Here is a 16915-nt window from a genome sequence, read left to right as displayed (position 1 = left end):
TGTAATGTGGGGAATTTATTTTTCAAGACTGCATAAAGTGGTCAGAGAGTTTTGGTTGCTGTGTTAATTTGAATGTTTTTTAAAGTGAATTGCTGCTATAGCTGAGGCTGTTGGGGTCTGAAGAGGAGCTGTCCGCAGTGTGCTCCCTGAAAAAAGTCCCTGATGTGCAGCTTCATGTCAGAGTGACTCAGGGCATGTTGGCTTCAGCGTCACAGCCACAGACAGGCTGGATTTCGCCTCAAAATATCAACAGAAGCAGCCACTTCTACAGTGTTAGGCTCTGGAAGTCTGTAAATCACCAAACCAAAGCTTTGCTTGCCACATTTTAGGGACATTTACAAACATAATTTACACAAGGTGCATTGTTGTAATGACGATGCGGCACAGCAGGATATGTCAACTACAATAAAGCAACAGACATTTACATCATTAATGATGAAACTAAAAAATGTAACCACAAAAGACAGGATGTTTCAACAATCATAATAAGTAATATTTGTTCAGCTTTCACTAGGGATGGGAAGATCTCATGCCACAAATGAGGGCAGTGATTATTTCTGTGCTTGTATTTGGCTTAGGGTTAAGTATGGATAAGTTACTACAAATACAGCAAAAAAGTAAATAAAATAAAGCAAAAAGTGTGGGGTCAAATATGTGAAAATCTATCTATAATCTATCTATTATATATCTAATCTATTGACAAAATCTCTCGTCTCGTTCTCATGAATCCAATCTTGTGTTTTCAGTGAAATAGCACTACTAGTTTAAAAAAATATATTTGTTTATTCTTTAACTTACTTATGCAAATTAGGTTAAAGATGCACAGTGTCACAAGAAAAGCAGCCACAATAACTGACCTTATTTGGTCAAATCTCTGCTGTAACTGTTCAAATGTGTACAACTTCCTCTGCTAGTGAAATGATGTCGGATCAACTGTGACACTACCTGGTAAAGCTAAGTGTGGATATGTTGGAAATTCCCCCATTTCTTTGTATATGAATACTGTGTATACACTGAGATGTAGTGGGAGGGCTGAGGTTTGTGGGAGGCGGGTGTTAAGTGACTAAGATGTTGTGTGACATAAATACAAGGTCCACAGTCCCATTCCAAGCAGAACAACAACAAACCAAGAAGACAGTTGAACAGAGAAGTTCTCGAGTGAAAGCAAAGCTGTACTTCTCATCATGAGGTGCTGTGCTTTCGTTGTGTGTGTAGTGTTGGGAGTTTGTCTACAGAATGGATGGACACTTCCTCTCAAGTCTGTGTTTGTGAACTTCCCTGGAGACATTGCCAAAAATCTGACCGATATGGAGGTGGCAGAGGTGAGTAGTAGTATAGACTTTATGTAGAAAATGATAACTTTTGTTTCCCTGAAGTCAGTTTTTTTAAGTTAACTAATTGTATTCCTTTCTCAAGAATTACCTGAAAAGATTTGGCTACATGGAGTCGTTGCAGCGCAGTGGTTTCCAGTCGATAGTGTCCACAGCTAAAGCTCTGAAGCGCATGCAGAGACAGATGGGTTTGGAGGAAACGGGAGAGCTGGACCCGGCCACAGTGGACGCAATGAAGAGACCTCGCTGTGGAGTTCCTGATGTCGCCAACTACAAGACCTTCGACGGGGATCTGAAATGGGACCATCATGACATCACTTACAGGCCAGTAACATGCAGCATACACATAATGACAGCTCAGAATAGCTGAAAAGTATTGCATAGTGCATATCAAATGAAAATGATGTAGGTATGTGTGTAATGTAGTTATTTTCTTGGTCACCCCAGGACCCTGAACTATTCCCCAGACATGGAGAGCTCTCTGATCGACGACGCTTTTGCCCGAGCCTTTAAGGTCTGGAGCGCGGTCACCCCTCTGTCCTTCACACGGCTCTTTGATGGAACAGCAGATATCATGATCTCCTTCGGAAAAAAGGGTAAGTCATTATCATGAGATTACTGTACATTTTCACGGCTCTTTTGGATAAATGTAATTGGGGATGTTATTGCGCAGACCATGGAGACCCGTACCCCTTTGATGGAAAAGACGGCTTGCTGGCTCATGCTTATCCTCCGGGTGAGGGCCTGCAAGGAGACGCACACTTTGATGATGATGAGAACTGGACCCTGGGGAAAGGGGCAGGTGAGTGAACCTAAAAATCTTGTTAAGAAGGAGGCATCTCCAATTATTGCTGCCTAATTTAATCACACTTAAAAATGTTTAAATTATAGTTGTAAAGACAAGTTACGGGAATGCCAATGGTGCCTTGTGCCATTTCCCCTTCACATTTGAGGGCAAATCCTACACCACGTGCACCACTGAGGGCCGGACAGATAACCTTCCCTGGTGCGGCACCACGTCTGACTATGACAAGGACAAGAAATATGGCTTCTGTCCAAGTGAATGTGAGTCTTACTTCTGCTCCACTATTTTAGAGCTTCTGCACATGTCAATTTCCAACTAAACTAAACTAGACTAACATTTTATTTCTGACAGTGCTGTACACAATTGGAGGAAATTCAGATGGGAAAGAGTGTGTCTTCCCCTTTGTCTTTTTGGGAGAAGAGTACACAGGTTGTACCACAGAGGGACGCAATGATAACTACCGCTGGTGTGCAACCACGAGCAACTTTGACAATGACAAGAAATTTGGCTTCTGTCCCAATCGCGGTAAGCATCGGAAACCACAACTCATAAACACAGTTGGGTGCTGCCACACTTGTTTTGTTGCTTATAGTGATATGTCTGTGTTTTGGTAGACACCGCAGTAACTGGCGGAAATGCTGAAGGAGAGCCCTGCCACTTCCCATTTGTGTTTTTGGGAAAAGAGTACGACTCCTGCACAAGTGAGGGGCGCAGTGATGGAAAACTGTGGTGCGCTACCACAGCCAGCTATGACCAGGACCAGAAATGGGGCTTCTGTTCAGACCAGGGTAAGATTTTTGAAATGCATTTTTATAATGCAGATATTTATACTGAAGAAAGATATTCATGGTCTGACTTCACTGTGTTACAGGTTACAGTTTGTTCCTTGTGGCAGCCCATGAGTTCGGACATGCTCTTGGTTTGGATCACTCCAACATCAGGGAGGCGCTCATGTTCCCCATGTACAGCTATGTCGAGAACCTCTCACTGCACGAAGATGACGTTGAAGGCATACAGTATCTCTATGGTGCGTTTTAGAAAGCACACAAATGCAATTAGTGGCAGGCTCTTGCCATCAGTGATACAATCTATAACTCAAAGTTTATTGCTTCATCTCCAGGCGGTAGAACAGGCCCAGAACCTACTCCTCCCCAGCCTACTCCCACCACCACAGACTACCCCGACACAGCCGAAACAGACGAGACAGAAGGCACAGAAGAGCCCACAGAGCCCACGGAGCCCACAATCACAACCACCACGCCATCGGTGGATCCTACACTGGACGCCTGCAAGCTCACGAAGTTTGACACCATCACAGTAATTGAGGGAGACCTGCATTTCTTTAGCAATGGGTAAGAAAACATCTACCTACTTTTTATACTAGATTAAAAACTGTTATTGACATGTATTTCTTTGCAGACACTATTGGAAAATGTCCAGTAAAAAAGGAAAGCTCATGGGACCATTTCTTATGTCTGAGAGATGGCCAAAACTGCCAGCTTCAGTTGATTCGGCTTTTGAGGACTTTCTGACCAAGAAAGTCTACTTCTTTTCAGGTACAAAATAAAATTGATATCTTAGTACAGACAATCATTTATAAATAAGGTGTGACCCACGGCCTGAAGAAGAATGTATCTAAAAAAATGTGCATTTCGTCTTAGGTCCACAGTTCTGGGTGTTCACCGGGAAGGATGGCCATGGCCCACGAAGCCTGGAGAAACTTGGTCTCCCCAACAGCGTCCAGAAGGTTGAAAGCGCTCTGCAGAGGGGAAAAGAAAAAGTCCTGCTTTTCAGTGGAGAGAACTTCTGGAGGTAAGAAAATACTTTTTTATATGACATCTATATTCCCCAAATAAGTACATGTTTTAACTGTTACGATTTGTTTAATGCTCCAGGCTTGACGTTAAGACCCAGAAGACTGACAAAGGATACCCACGTTACACAGATTCAGTGTTTGGTGGTGTTCCCAATGATGCCCATGATGTTTTTCTCTACAAAGGTAAATTGTTGCACCAGGGCAAAGTTATGAGTGTAGTTTTCATTTTTGCCAGAGAAATTACAAATACATTTTGTTTCCTCCGTAGGTCATTTTTACTTCTGCCGCCAAAGTTTCTACTGGCGCATGAACTCAAGGAGACAGGTGGACCGCGTTGGTTATGTGAAGTACGACCTGCTCCAGTGCCCAGATCCCTCCACACAAAACTGGGGGGCTTAGCAAACCTGCTGTCTGCACTGTGGAGTCAATGTATAGGCGACTGGGAGAATGTGATGCCATTCATGTAACTTGAAGATGTGTGTTCTTGGATGTAAACACACCAAGTGGCCAATAATAGAACTGGAACACAAAGCCAGTTTTTCAGCTCAACAAATCCTCCCTTTATCTACCATCTGGTAATCTGTGAAGTCATAGGATGGGGCTGCAAAAAGTACAATCTAAAACCTTAATTTATACAAAGTCCCGGGTATCTCCGGATTTAATATTAATGTCTGACGGGTTCAGACAAAACAGTATTGAAATATTGTTAATATTTATAACTGGAAATTATAATAATTGTATTGTGTCCTCCATCTTGTGTGTTTTGTTTGTTTGTATTTCTGGCAGATGCCTGTTACTTGCACTGGATGACAATGTGTCTCCTTCAAATGTATTTATGAAACTGATTTTTTTTTATGGAATGTAAACATTTCATGGCAATAAACATTTAAGGAATGAATCTGCATGGTTTGTATTCAATTTAAATCTTTGCCAAATACACCCCCAGTTTACACTCTATTTGCTGTTGAGTTGATTACGTAAAATAATATATTGTATAATTTCAACAGATCACCATTCAAATAGGGATGTCACAATATCCAATTTTAGAGTTACATTTATTGTGAGGAAAACATCACAATTTAATGATTATTCACGATTACTGAAACTGACCTAACAACAGTGACAATTAAAAATAGTCTTTCATTCCCATGTTCTAACATGTTGCTCAAGTTTGTGACCGGCTTTACAAAACTGAACTTTCTGGAAGAAAGTTAAATTTTACCAAAAATAACTGATTAAAAAAAGTTCTGTAGGTCTTTTTTATGGGCTATATATTAAAAATATAGAATTTTGCTTCTAAAGTTGTTACAATTATTTAATTTTTGGGGGGAAGATTGCATTGTAACCTGAATAATCACGATTATCGATTAGCCTAATAATCTTGACATCAAAGAGTCAAAGATAGACTATGAAATTATCTTTCATATTTCCTGAAGGATGGCGCCCCCTGCTGACTCGCTGCGAATATTGCTTTGACCAGAGGTGTCAAAACTTTGTTCAACTTTGTTTTTGTGAACATATAACACATTACAAGCTATGCCCGCTATGGAAGTAAAAATAAACAATATCTAAAATCTCAAAGCCAAGCACCAATGAGAAAATAAAAGTAGTCCTAATATATTTGGTCTATTCCAATGTTCACTGCTGGACAGTGCTGCCCAAATCCTCCGGGAGCTTCAAATGTGCAGGTCTATTAAATGAACGAGTTTGCAAATAAAACTGAACTATCAAGTGTAAGCATTGTATTATTGGTTATTTCTGCCGAATGACATATTGGTCATACTTGTACAATATTTGATTTCTTCTTCACTTTCTTTAACAAAATGGAAGATCAATTGCCCATAGCTGGCTGTTTTTTTACTCCACTTTTCTTTACAAAGTAGCCCAAGTGCTGTGTTTCCATGCACACCAATTGATTACTTTCTGGATTTATTAGATTATTTAAATACGTTAACAGTTAGGCCACATCAAATGTTATCCGATTTCTTTTTTAATCGTTCACCCTATGCAGTGTTTGACTAGGAACGGTTTGCAAAAGGATAAAACTAATGCAACAAAAAGGAAAGAGAACGTTTAAAGATGCTTAAGTTTTCTCTTCTTCATTGTACCGTCTTTAAAACAAAAACACTTCCGCACAACATTCATTGGCGCGTTTCATGTGCTTGGGTTGGTTTAGTTCTGGCCATGAAAATACACTAAGGGAAGTAACACCTAAGGGAGCAGCACCTAACAGTATTACTCCGCAAACAATTGCGTCATTTGCCTTCCCCTAAAAACAATAGTCCTCTTGGTGTTTGTTTGAATGTCAATTTCAAATCATTTGAACAGACGAATCAAGGATCTGCATTTATAAAGATGTTTCTCGAGTTCTCTGCTAAAACTGGCATTCATATAAACCAGTCGAGCGATGTAAACAAAAAGCATAAATAAGATCCGGCTACACGCACAGGAAGCTAAGAGGGACTCATGGCGCCCGACTAGAAAGAAGCCAGTATTTTCTTCAACTGACGCGCGCTGAATTTCAACCTCCTGCACAAAGGATCACTCAATCTTGATATACACGGTAAGATAAAAGAACAGCGATGCTTGTGCCCGAGAGAAAATAGAGATTAGTTTTCTTCAGGGGCGGTATTTGGGCGGTCTGCGGCTCGCTCGGGCCCTTGAGGTCCCCAGTAGAACTTTCAGATTGCCTGAGTGTAAAACGGAGCGAGGAAAATGGCGACACGGAGCAGGCAGGTGAAGGGCAGCTAGGCCCCTTCTCCAGGCACAACGGTTTAGTGTTGTTGGTGTGGTTACAGTCGACAACACCGAACAAGCTATCTTCATCCAAGTCCTGCTGGTCTTTGGTTGTACAGTTTCACCAGTCCGTGTGCCCATACAACAAACAACAAAGATGCTAACTGCTAAAAGCTACAACAACAACAACCACCACCACCACCCATTTTAACACCTCTAACAAGCCTCCGAGCTGTTTGTCACAAAAGACAAAATGACCCATGATTGTAGCTGTTACTGCGGACTACCTTTGAACCTTTTCTACCGTGTGTTTCAACTGGTTGTGTTGGTACATTTGACCACATTTAATGTTGCTCAAATGGGACTTTACCTTAAATAGTGCAACTTTCAATTGACTAATATAGTGACTCTAAACCATACATACACTACGAGAAAAGATCAGCTCCATGATGTTTTAATGTTGGTGTCAGTCAGGCCAAGTAAACGTCTGTCTTAAGTAGTGAAATTATAAGATAATTCATATACTCTAATTAAGATTTAGCAGGACAATGTTTTTCAAAGATAAATCAATAAACTAAGATGATACAGCCTACTGTTAAGATAAGATATTCCTTTATTGTCCCACATGAGGAAATTTCATTGATGCAATGCAGGTAGATACAGAGGTAGATACAGAAGAAAAGAACAGATCACTTATAGGAATGTTATGTCTGCTTCATAAAGTATAAGGAACAATAAACTATGTCACAATGATCAGGTCCTGTTTGGTTTGTCTGTGGCAGTGATGGATTCAGAAGAGAATGAGGTGGAGAGCAGCAGTGATGCAGGCCCCTCCGGGATGGAGGAGCCATCTGAGAGTGGCATGGGCATGGAGTCATCCGAGGCCATGTCTGCAGACAGTAGTGATGCAGCTGCCTCTCACATGCCTGCCCCAGAGTCTGACTGCCATGTGGGCCAGAGCTCTGAGGGCCTTCAGGTAAGCAACTGGTTCATAACATGTTTTATACTTTGCACAGTGTATGTAATTCCAAGGATGTCATTATTGTTTTGTGAAGGTGTTTATACCAGAGATGAGCTCTAGCACTGATGCACGTGTGTCGTCAGTGCACCTCCCAGACTCCTCGTCGGTTGCCCAGTCCACCAGTGTGTCCAGTGTGTCCACAGTCACTCAGTCTGTGCTGGTGTCCGGGTCAGCCAACGTTCGTGTCCACTCCAGCGCTGTCTCAGATGGTGCCATGATGGTTTCAGACTCCACTGCTTCTACCTCATCGGACCTGGGCTCTGCCATTGACAAGATCATTGAGTCCACAATTGGCCCTGACATTATGAATGGTATGAGGACAAATCAGTTTATAAATGTGTGATGCTTTCTTCACAAATACATTATATTTATTATTTTTACTTTTAGGCTGCATTGCTGTTACCAGTGCTGAAGATGGTGGTGCAGAAACAACACAGTATTTAATTTTACAAGGACCAGATGATGGTGTGAACTTTTGTCTTTTCCATAATGCCGTTGTCTACTGTTATTGACTCTAGATGTGACATTTGTGAGCAACATACAGTATGTAGTATATTATTCATTGTTGTTTTATGTTTGTGAATTAATCAGGTGCTCCTATGGCAGCCCAGATGTCATCATCAGTCTTATCAGGTCGCATAGCCCTAGAAGCTCTCAGTGAAGGCCCTACATCCACATGTTTGGACCAAAGAGACCTGCAGAGAAACCTGGAGCCAGACCAACCAGACGACCAACCGGGACACTCGCGCTATGCAGAAGACAGCAGTAGTCATCCGGACCAGCCGGGACACTCTCACCCCTCCCAGTACATAGAGTGCAGCACAAATGGCCCTGATCAGACTGGAGAGTCCTCCTCTTCTCATGTGGGGTGTTCAGGCCAGGAGCCAGATCAGACGCGCTCTCAGTCTGGTTTCCCAGACTACAGCGAAGACAACAGTGACCAGGACTTGCCAGGATATGTAGAATGCAGTGGAGCTGACTCAAACCCCATCAGTCATGGTCATTATGTGGTGGAGTGCAGTGGTGGGACTTTGCATAGTTACATTGACAGCAGTGCAGACCACAAGGCTCAGTCCAGTCGGCAGTATGGAGCTGAATACGGCATCGGGTGTGTGGATTCGGAGCAGCCTGGCTGTTCTCAGTACCAGGCTCAGGATGATGAAGATGATGAGCAAATGGAAGACCCAGACCAACCCCAGCACTCCCAGCAGCCACCCCAGCACTCTGGCTACACAGAGAACAGCAATGACCCAGAGGCCTCTCTGTATGCTGATGAAAGCTCCTCCTCAGACCATCATGTGGCTGACACGGCTGGCTCCAGTGGCCTTCCAGAAGCCCTTGAATGCAACGAGAGTCAGTCTGTGCCTTACATCAGCAGCAGCTGCACATATACTCCTCGTACAGAGCCTGAGTCCACCCTGCAGTGCTCATACAGTCAAGCGGTACATCAAGGCTCCAAAGGACCTCAACATGAAGATGGAATTTCCCAGGAAATGGACACATCCACAGTGGCACAGGGCTCAGGGTACCAGCCACTTAACTTGGAAGACATGATGGAAGTTGTGATTGTACATCAGTTTAAATGTAAAATGTGTCCATACAAAAGTACCTCTAGAAATACACTCTTTAATCACATGCGGGACAAGCACTTCAACAATACAGGTAAATTTTTGTTCTATATAATGTATGGTAATAATGTGGTGCTCGTCTTTAACCTGGAAGGTTGTTCAATTCCATCGCTGACTTAGTGGGTTTCTGAGCCTTGAGACTTGAGTGAATGTGGTGTGTGGTGGCTACAGAAGAAGCTTAAAACCACAGTCTTGGGAATTATTTAATTACCTATACTGTTGCACTTTGAGAAACTTTTAAATATAAATACAAGCCGTAAATATAAGTATAAAATAATGAACGTTGTGTTGCTATATTTGACGTTTAGGAGATATGCCAAAGAAGCGTAAACGTGGGCGCCCTTCAAAGAGTGAGACATTGGCCCGACGTCAGGCTGAGCTGGAGCGTTTGGAGCAGATGAAGGCAAAGCAGGAGCAGGCGCCTCAGTCCAAACCTGCAGAAGAGGAGGACGACGACATTGTGGATGCTGGTGCCATAGATGATTCTGAAGGTAGGTTGATCTGTTTTGACAGAGCTGCATGTACTCTTATGTGTGCATGTACAAATAGCATTTGTCTTTCAGAGGACAGTGACTATAACCCAGTTGATGAAGAATGCAAAGGAAGACCACCTCCTCTCCTTAAAAGACCTACGCACCCCAGATCCTCCTCTGAAGGCCGTCCCAGACGCAAAGTGGGACGACCACGAAAGTACACTCCGCCGGAAGAAGGCTGTTATAGTAAAGGTTTGATGTTTTTATTTATTTTGTTTTCTGTCCACCAAACCTAAATGTACATTAATATAACTATTTTCATTATTGTCTGCTATTTGTTACAGAAGCCGACAGTATTGTTAATGTGTCAGTACATGCAGACCCTGGTGCCCCTGAAGAGGCTAGCTCCTCTGGTGTAGACAATGGTCCTGCTGCCCTGATTACAGAAGATGCAGCAGAAACGACCATAAGCCAATCTGACTCTGAAAACAAAGACCCCTCGTCCATCTTACAGACTGGAGAGGAATTTCTTCCAAGGAAACGTGGACGACCTTCAAAACACTTTCTGCGAAAGAAATACAAGAAGTACATCAATCGCAGGTGCGCTTCACAATGAGCATATTAACTCAACTAATTTATGGAACTTATACAATTTCACTGTTTATCATTTATTTTAGTCGATACTACAAATCATTAAAACCACTACAAAGACCTCACAACTGCTGGATCTGTGGCTCTCGGTTCCTCACTCAAGAAGATTTGCGTTTTCATGTAGAATCCCATGAAGGAAATGATCCTGAGCTGTTCAAGTGCCTCCAATGCAACTATCACTGCAAACGGTGGACATCTCTTAAGGTCCGCCATTTATTTCCTTCAATAATCTGAGCTTGAGCTGCAGTGTATAACACTTAATTGTTGCAGGAACATATGTTTAATCATGAAGGCACTAAACCCTTCAAGTGTGACGAGTGTGATTATACAAGTGTCTATAAGAAGGATGTGCTTCGTCACGCAGCTGTTCACAGAAAAGAGTAATTACATTCTACAACAATATTTAAACATTGTTCCAAATTATTTTAATAAATGATGGTACTAATCACATTTGTTTTATCCACAGGAAAAAGAAACCAGAAATTGTAAGTTTATTTTGTTTTGCTTCAGGGTTCGAACCATTGTTGCTACAACTGCTGCTATTTTTTAAACACAATTTGACAGGGTCCAAAGACATCAGAGTTCCCCTGCCCTATTTGTCATAAGGTTTATCCACTGCAAAAGAGACTGACCCAGCACATGAAGACACACAGCTCAGAGAAGCCTCACATGTGTGACAAGGTCTGTGTTTGGACAAAATTAACATTTACAAGTATGATGCATGTTTAATAATACATCTGTGTTTTTAGTGTGGAAAATCTTTTAAGAAAAGATACACATTTAAGATGCACCTTCTGACACACATCCAAAGTCTTGGAGAGAACAAGTACGTTTTGTGTTTTTGCTTCACTTTATATAAAAGTTTACCTTGCCATTCCCTATTTATTTAGATTTTATTTTTTGTTTTCAGATTCAAATGTGAGTTTTGTGAATACACCTGTGACAACAAGAAGCTGCTTCTCAACCATCAGTTTTCCCACACCAATGATCGGCCCTTCAAATGTGATTACTGCAAATATGCCACAGCTAAAGAGGAGTTTCTGGTTTCTCACATGGCTATCAAACACACAGGTGAGTGCCTGGGAAAATGGTCATTGTGTGCATTACATGGAAATTAGGATTACTTTTAAATATTAATTACTCATAAAAGATATGTAAAATTAGGGCTGTCAAAGTTGTGTGTCTACTCATGTGATTAATCATAGAAAATATAAGCATTGATCATGAATTGATGCAGATTAATCACACGTCTGTTCTGATCAACAAGCTCTTTTAGATTACGCAGGAGACTTCCATGAGCAAAGGAGGAAGGTTCAGGAGCAGCGCTGTTACCATATGGTTAAATTTACACATAAAATTGTCTTCAAGGGAAAGAACTTGTGTTTGTGAGTGCTAAAACAAGTAATATGGCCAAATATCTCACCAAACTACCACTCAACACTTGTAAACGGCCAATCTCAGCAGCTCACACCTGTCACCATAAGAGCCAGTTACACCTGCAAGCTACAATGAAGTGTTTGATCCTCTACACTTACTTGACACGCGTGAGTCACACTTTTAACTAGATTATGCCATTTTCTTCAAAATGGGCATGTAAAGTATGGCATTTTCAAAAGTGCCCAATGCAATAAATTGTGATTAATCATGTTTCAAACGTGTGACTGATCTGTTAAATGTTTTTAACTGATCACTAAAACATGAGTAATAAATGCTTGGTTTAAGTGTTAAGACTGTGTGACCTCTTTAGGGGAGAAGCCTTTCTCCTGCAGCATGTGCCACTTCATGACCAAACACAGGAAGAACCTGCGTCTGCATGTGCAGTGCCGTCACCCGGAGACATTTGAAGAGTGGTCACTGTCACATCCCGAGGAGCCGATCCAGAAACGACGCAAACCCTTCTTCACCCTTCAGCAGATTGAAGAGCTCAAACAACAGCACGAAAACATACAGAGCCTGCAAAACACCATCGTAAGTTTCTCATACTTAAAGCAACACAAAAAAATCATTGATTATTACATATTGCTGCACATTTGAAGGTTGCTGTGGATCCATCAACGTTGCAAGCAATACAAGGCATGGAAAATGCTGCCGTTACGCAAGATGCTTTAGGAAACACAATTATTTATGAGCAAGGTTTGTATTAAAAAAAAAATATGTATGTATAAAATCTTCCTTGTAACTATCCTTAATACACTATATTTTTAGGTGAATCTGGGGAAATTTCAGCTCAGAATGCTCTTGACCTGCTGCTTAACATGAGTAATGCTAGAGAACTTGTGGGAAACTCTTTACAGGTTAGTCAAACATTAGCCACATTTTTACGTTTGCAAGAAACAATACCTATGTGTAATGCTGGCCATCTTTTGAAGGTTGCCGTGTTAAATCCTGATGGTAAAGAAAAAGGTACTTGGACAGTTACTTCAACTCCTGGAACAGCTTCTGGATCAGCACCAAAGATCGTCACTGTCCATGTGTCTGAAAATGGTGAGACTGTGCTACAGGAAGCCTATGAAGCATCTACCTCCCAGTCTGAAATCACTCAAATCACCATTGGTGACTATGAAAGTGAAGACTACAATGTGGTGGAATCGGCTGAGGATGGCCACAGTCCTGGGTCAGCTTTATTCATTGTATATGCAAAATGTGTTTTACTTTGACATCAATCTAACTGTAAATCATAATATTTAAGTGTTAATGGGAAGACTCCGCCCCAAGACAATGTAAAAAGTGAAAAGTACTACCTCACTGCAGCTCTGCCTGAAGGTGTTTTGCAACAAGTTGAGGTATTATATTGCCGTTTTGTCCTTGGCATCTTGAATGAAGTGTAGCTCAATCAAGCTAACCTTTTCTTTTTCCTTCTGTCAGCTGAGTAGTGAGACGCCAGTCTCTCCTTCAGCTGTGAGTTCACCAGGTCCCAACACTAAAAGATTTTCCTGTCGCATCTGCATGGAGTCCTTCCAGGGGCGCTCTGATATGGAAAACCACAAGAGGGCGCACATAGACCCCAACACATTTAAGTGTGCAGACTGTGACTACACATCGGACTCCTGGCTGGAGGTCAAGGTGTGGTGTTACCCTTTCTGTTTGTAGCTTTGTTTTTAAAATGTTTGGGTCATTGTTTTATTTGTGTTTTTTCAGAGTCACATGGAGCTGCATTCCTACCTGCGTCCTTACAAGTGTCCCAGCTGCAGCTTTGCCTCCAAGAACAAGAAAGACCTTCGGAGACACATAATGACTCACACAAATGAGAAACCATTTCCTTGCAACCAGTGTGGGCAAAGGTAGTTATCACCTCTTAAAACGTATGAGTTTATTATGAGAATTATGAGCATTTACCTGAATGGTTACAACGCGTTCTGGTTTCCCAGGTTCAAACGTAATGGCCATCTGAAATTTCATATGGAACGCCTCCACAACCAGGACAATCCCACACCCAAGACCACGTCCACTACTTCACAGACTTTAGTTGTTAATAGTGACGAGGAAGCACTAGCCACTCTTCAGTGTAAGAAACATATATATTGATTTAAAAAAAACATATTTGCCAATTGATAAACTCTCCATTTCTACACGTGTGTTGTGTTGTAAACAGCGTTGCAGACTCAGACCGGCATCTCTCCAGAGCGGCTTCAGGCTCTGGCACAGGAGCACATCATTGTCTCCCAGGATCAGGCTGGATCTGACCAGGTTTATAAGTGCTCTGTGTTTTTTAATTATGTATCACAATTAGTGCTGAAGATTTACCGCGTTGCTTTGATCAGGAGGAGGGCACTTACATAACTATCGATGGACAGGCAGTTCAGCATCTGGTGACGGACGACAACCAAGTGACGGAGGTAGGTCACTTAACGTTACATTTCATCTTTAACTCGGAGCTGGGCGTTTGCAGACCCTGTTTTAATCCGGCCCCCCCTCAAGTTTTAAAAGTATTTGATACCCTTTCCACGTGTTTTATAGTTTTAATGTCTGCACATGCAAAAGATGACATGAAAGGAATGAAATGATAGATCAAATGTATTTTACAGAAAAGGGTTTGTTACACCAACGAACGTGGCCTGGTCTTTCGGCCCTTGGGGAAAAATAATTGCTCACACAAAATCTATGTTTCCACCTAACAGGTCCAATACATCATTGCACAAGATGGAGTGTCACACTTAATTCCTCAGGAGTATGTTGTTGTGTCTGATGGGAACCAGATTCAGGTTTGTTTGGGAGAAATGATACTGTGCATCACCATAACGTGTCTGTGATTGAACTGTTTCTGTCTTTCAGATGCCAGATGGACACATCATTCAGTATTCAGAAGAAGACGGAGCTTTTTTGGAAGGGGAGAAGGTTAGATACTATATTGCTGCTATGTTTTTTGTTATGATATTGTAAATGAAGAAGTGCTCTTTAATCCTGTTTGTGGCTCTTTTTCACCGGTAGATTGCTGTGAGTCACAATGGTCAGATCCAGTACCTCCCGGCCTGCTCCGAGCAGCAAGTGGTCAGCGCTGAAGAGTTGGAGGCAGCGGCGCATTCGGCTGTCACAGGTTTGTCAGCAACTTAATAAATCTAGTGTGTGTTTTTTTTAATTATGTCATAACAGTCTATTCTGGCTTACAATATTTAATGCACATCAGGATCAGGTCAAAATAAAGTATAGTATAGTATACTTTAATTTACAAAAGTCCATCATTCTCCTGGTACCAGTCTGAATAAATGGTCAAACTGCATTAAATGAACCATATTTGTGTGTATTTCAGCAGTGGCAGATGCGGCCATGGTTCAGTCGCAGACGGTCTACACAGAAGCCACACCTGAACAACTGGAGCAGCTGCAGCGACAAGGCATCCACTACGACGTCATCACTTTCACCGACGAATGATCCGCTCTCAACGTGCTGCATTAGAGCTGAAGAGCCCTCCTGTTATTTATGCATTCACAAACTGTGATCTTAAGGGACTCCTCTCTACCTGCAGGGGGCGCTGCACTGCTTCAAATACAAATGGCCTTTTGTACATTTAGATTGTTGCCTGTTTCTCTTAAACATGGGGCTGTGCATCTGAGAAGAGTTGAATCTGTTTTTAATGAATGAAGAGTTTATGTGCCTCTGGAAAATTTCTTTGCAAGACAATGTTTTCCAAATGGGATGTATACAATTTCAAGTTCTCAAACCGAAAAAGGTTTGAGTGTTTATTCTTGGTTTATAATAAGATTATTTATGTTGATTGGGGAAAAGATATCGTGTCGGCTAATTACCATGTACATACATTTTGCATTTCTTTTCTAGGAGAAAAAAGAACAAGAAGAAATTACACAAATAAATAATTTTATGTAGACAATTGACTCTAATGATTGAATTATGTGCGGAACAATTCATAGAGGAAGGTTCTTTTTTTTTTTTTTTTTGCGTTTTTTTTTATCCCGTAGACTTCATCAGGAACATTCAGGAATGAGAGTGGAAAGGACATTCAGGAAATTGTCACAATGGTTGCACATGGAGCCTATCTACTCCACCTCCGAGCGGCATAATATATTCTTCAATTACCCAATAAGGTTAGCTCTTTCCTTCAACAGGAAAGTGGACAAAGCCTTTTATACTTCTCTGGATTACTGTGGCTTAGGGGGTTCGGGGGGTTCGGAATGCCTCAAACTGACCTTTCTGTACAATGTGAGCGCTCACCTCTTGTCACCACGTCGCCTCAGCCATCTTACTGGTTTTAATTATGCTCCCATGTACTTCACTGTACCAAAACTTGTTAGTTGGATGCTACTCTTTCCAGTTTTCCATACTTGGAAACGGAGACTTACCATGATGTCTCGCACCAAATTCTGTGCCCTGGGTACAAATCATGTTGGTGTTTCCTTAGCACATGCGCTCCACATGAACAATACACACTACAGACTTTTTGAGGGCCCTTCCCAGCACCGAGCCCTTGATAAGCAATTATTTTTTACCCCTTCAGTCGTCGTCTTATGCCCCGATAGAAAGGAATACAATGAAATAAAATACAATACAATGTTCTATATCTATTTTAAAAAATACTCAAAAAAATAAAATACTTTTATTCAATCCTACTTCAATGATATTTCTGCAGAATGTACTTGCCCTCTGCACTTGTGTTTGTGTTTTAGGAGGGGCGTCAGACCTCAGCAGTCTAAAAGCTGTGCAGATGAGACAGAAAACAGAAGTAAGGCTGATTCAAGATGATGTTTGCCTGTGTAATACTTCTTTTACTGAGTGAGTGAAATTGTCTTTTTACAATTACAATTTACAAATTACATTGTTGTATCTTTTTGTATCTTGTATTTTTGCAGACATTTCTCATGCACACGGACAGCAGAGGATGACTGAGTCCACAAACATTTTGCTGAGACTGGCTTTTCCTCCATTTTACAACTCATACTCCAAGTCCTGCTGTAAACTGTATCCAGGAGGGTGCTACTTGCTGCTGAACAGTCACGGCTAC

The 16915-nt window shown here is 41.6% G+C and overlaps 2 protein-coding genes across 3 annotated transcripts; both read left to right on the top strand.

The window, feature by feature from the left end:
* The first annotated feature begins 1100 nt into the window (after window positions 1–1100).
* mmp9 (matrix metallopeptidase 9) lies at window positions 1101–4850 on the top strand. The gene is made up of 13 exons (XM_072450085.1): window positions 1101–1322; window positions 1417–1655; window positions 1779–1927; window positions 2005–2133; window positions 2223–2396; window positions 2488–2661; window positions 2751–2924; window positions 3008–3163; window positions 3257–3488; window positions 3556–3692; window positions 3798–3948; window positions 4032–4135; window positions 4221–4850. Exons 1-13 carry the CDS (start codon window positions 1185–1187, stop codon window positions 4349–4351), a joined length of 2088 nt encoding a protein of 695 aa, XP_072306186.1. The 5' UTR covers window positions 1101–1184; the 3' UTR covers window positions 4352–4850.
* A 1493-nt stretch (window positions 4851–6343) lies between these two features.
* LOC140363483 (zinc finger protein 335-like) lies at window positions 6344–15787 on the top strand. Of its 2 annotated transcripts, none has more exons than XM_072450078.1 (28): window positions 6344–6515; window positions 7471–7664; window positions 7744–8020; window positions 8097–8174; window positions 8301–9371; window positions 9646–9828; window positions 9901–10062; window positions 10155–10410; window positions 10488–10665; window positions 10732–10841; window positions 10928–10946; window positions 11068–11142; window positions 11211–11287; window positions 11372–11532; window positions 12209–12429; window positions 12498–12594; window positions 12667–12755; window positions 12831–13075; window positions 13151–13244; window positions 13327–13524; window positions 13600–13742; window positions 13830–13966; window positions 14054–14148; window positions 14223–14297; window positions 14580–14663; window positions 14734–14796; window positions 14890–14995; window positions 15209–15787. In XM_072450078.1, exons 2-28 carry the CDS (start codon window positions 7473–7475, stop codon window positions 15328–15330), a joined length of 4608 nt encoding a protein of 1535 aa, XP_072306179.1. In that variant the 5' UTR covers window positions 6344–6515; window positions 7471–7472; the 3' UTR covers window positions 15331–15787. The 2 variants fall into 2 exon arrangements, with proteins under 2 accessions (XP_072306179.1, XP_072306178.1); XM_072450077.1 differs by having other exon boundaries at window positions 11026–11142.
* Window positions 15788–16915: the final 1128 nt, after the last annotated feature.

Source organism: Eucyclogobius newberryi, unplaced genomic scaffold (assembly GCF_026437365.1).
Source record: "Eucyclogobius newberryi isolate DKJ021-1_F unplaced genomic scaffold, fEucNew1.0.hap1 SCAF_17, whole genome shotgun sequence".
NCBI classification, from domain to species: domain Eukaryota; kingdom Metazoa; phylum Chordata; class Actinopteri; order Gobiiformes; family Gobiidae; genus Eucyclogobius; species Eucyclogobius newberryi.
Note: the sequence above shows the minus strand (reverse complement) of the source record. Positions and strands in the feature narration are given on the sequence as shown.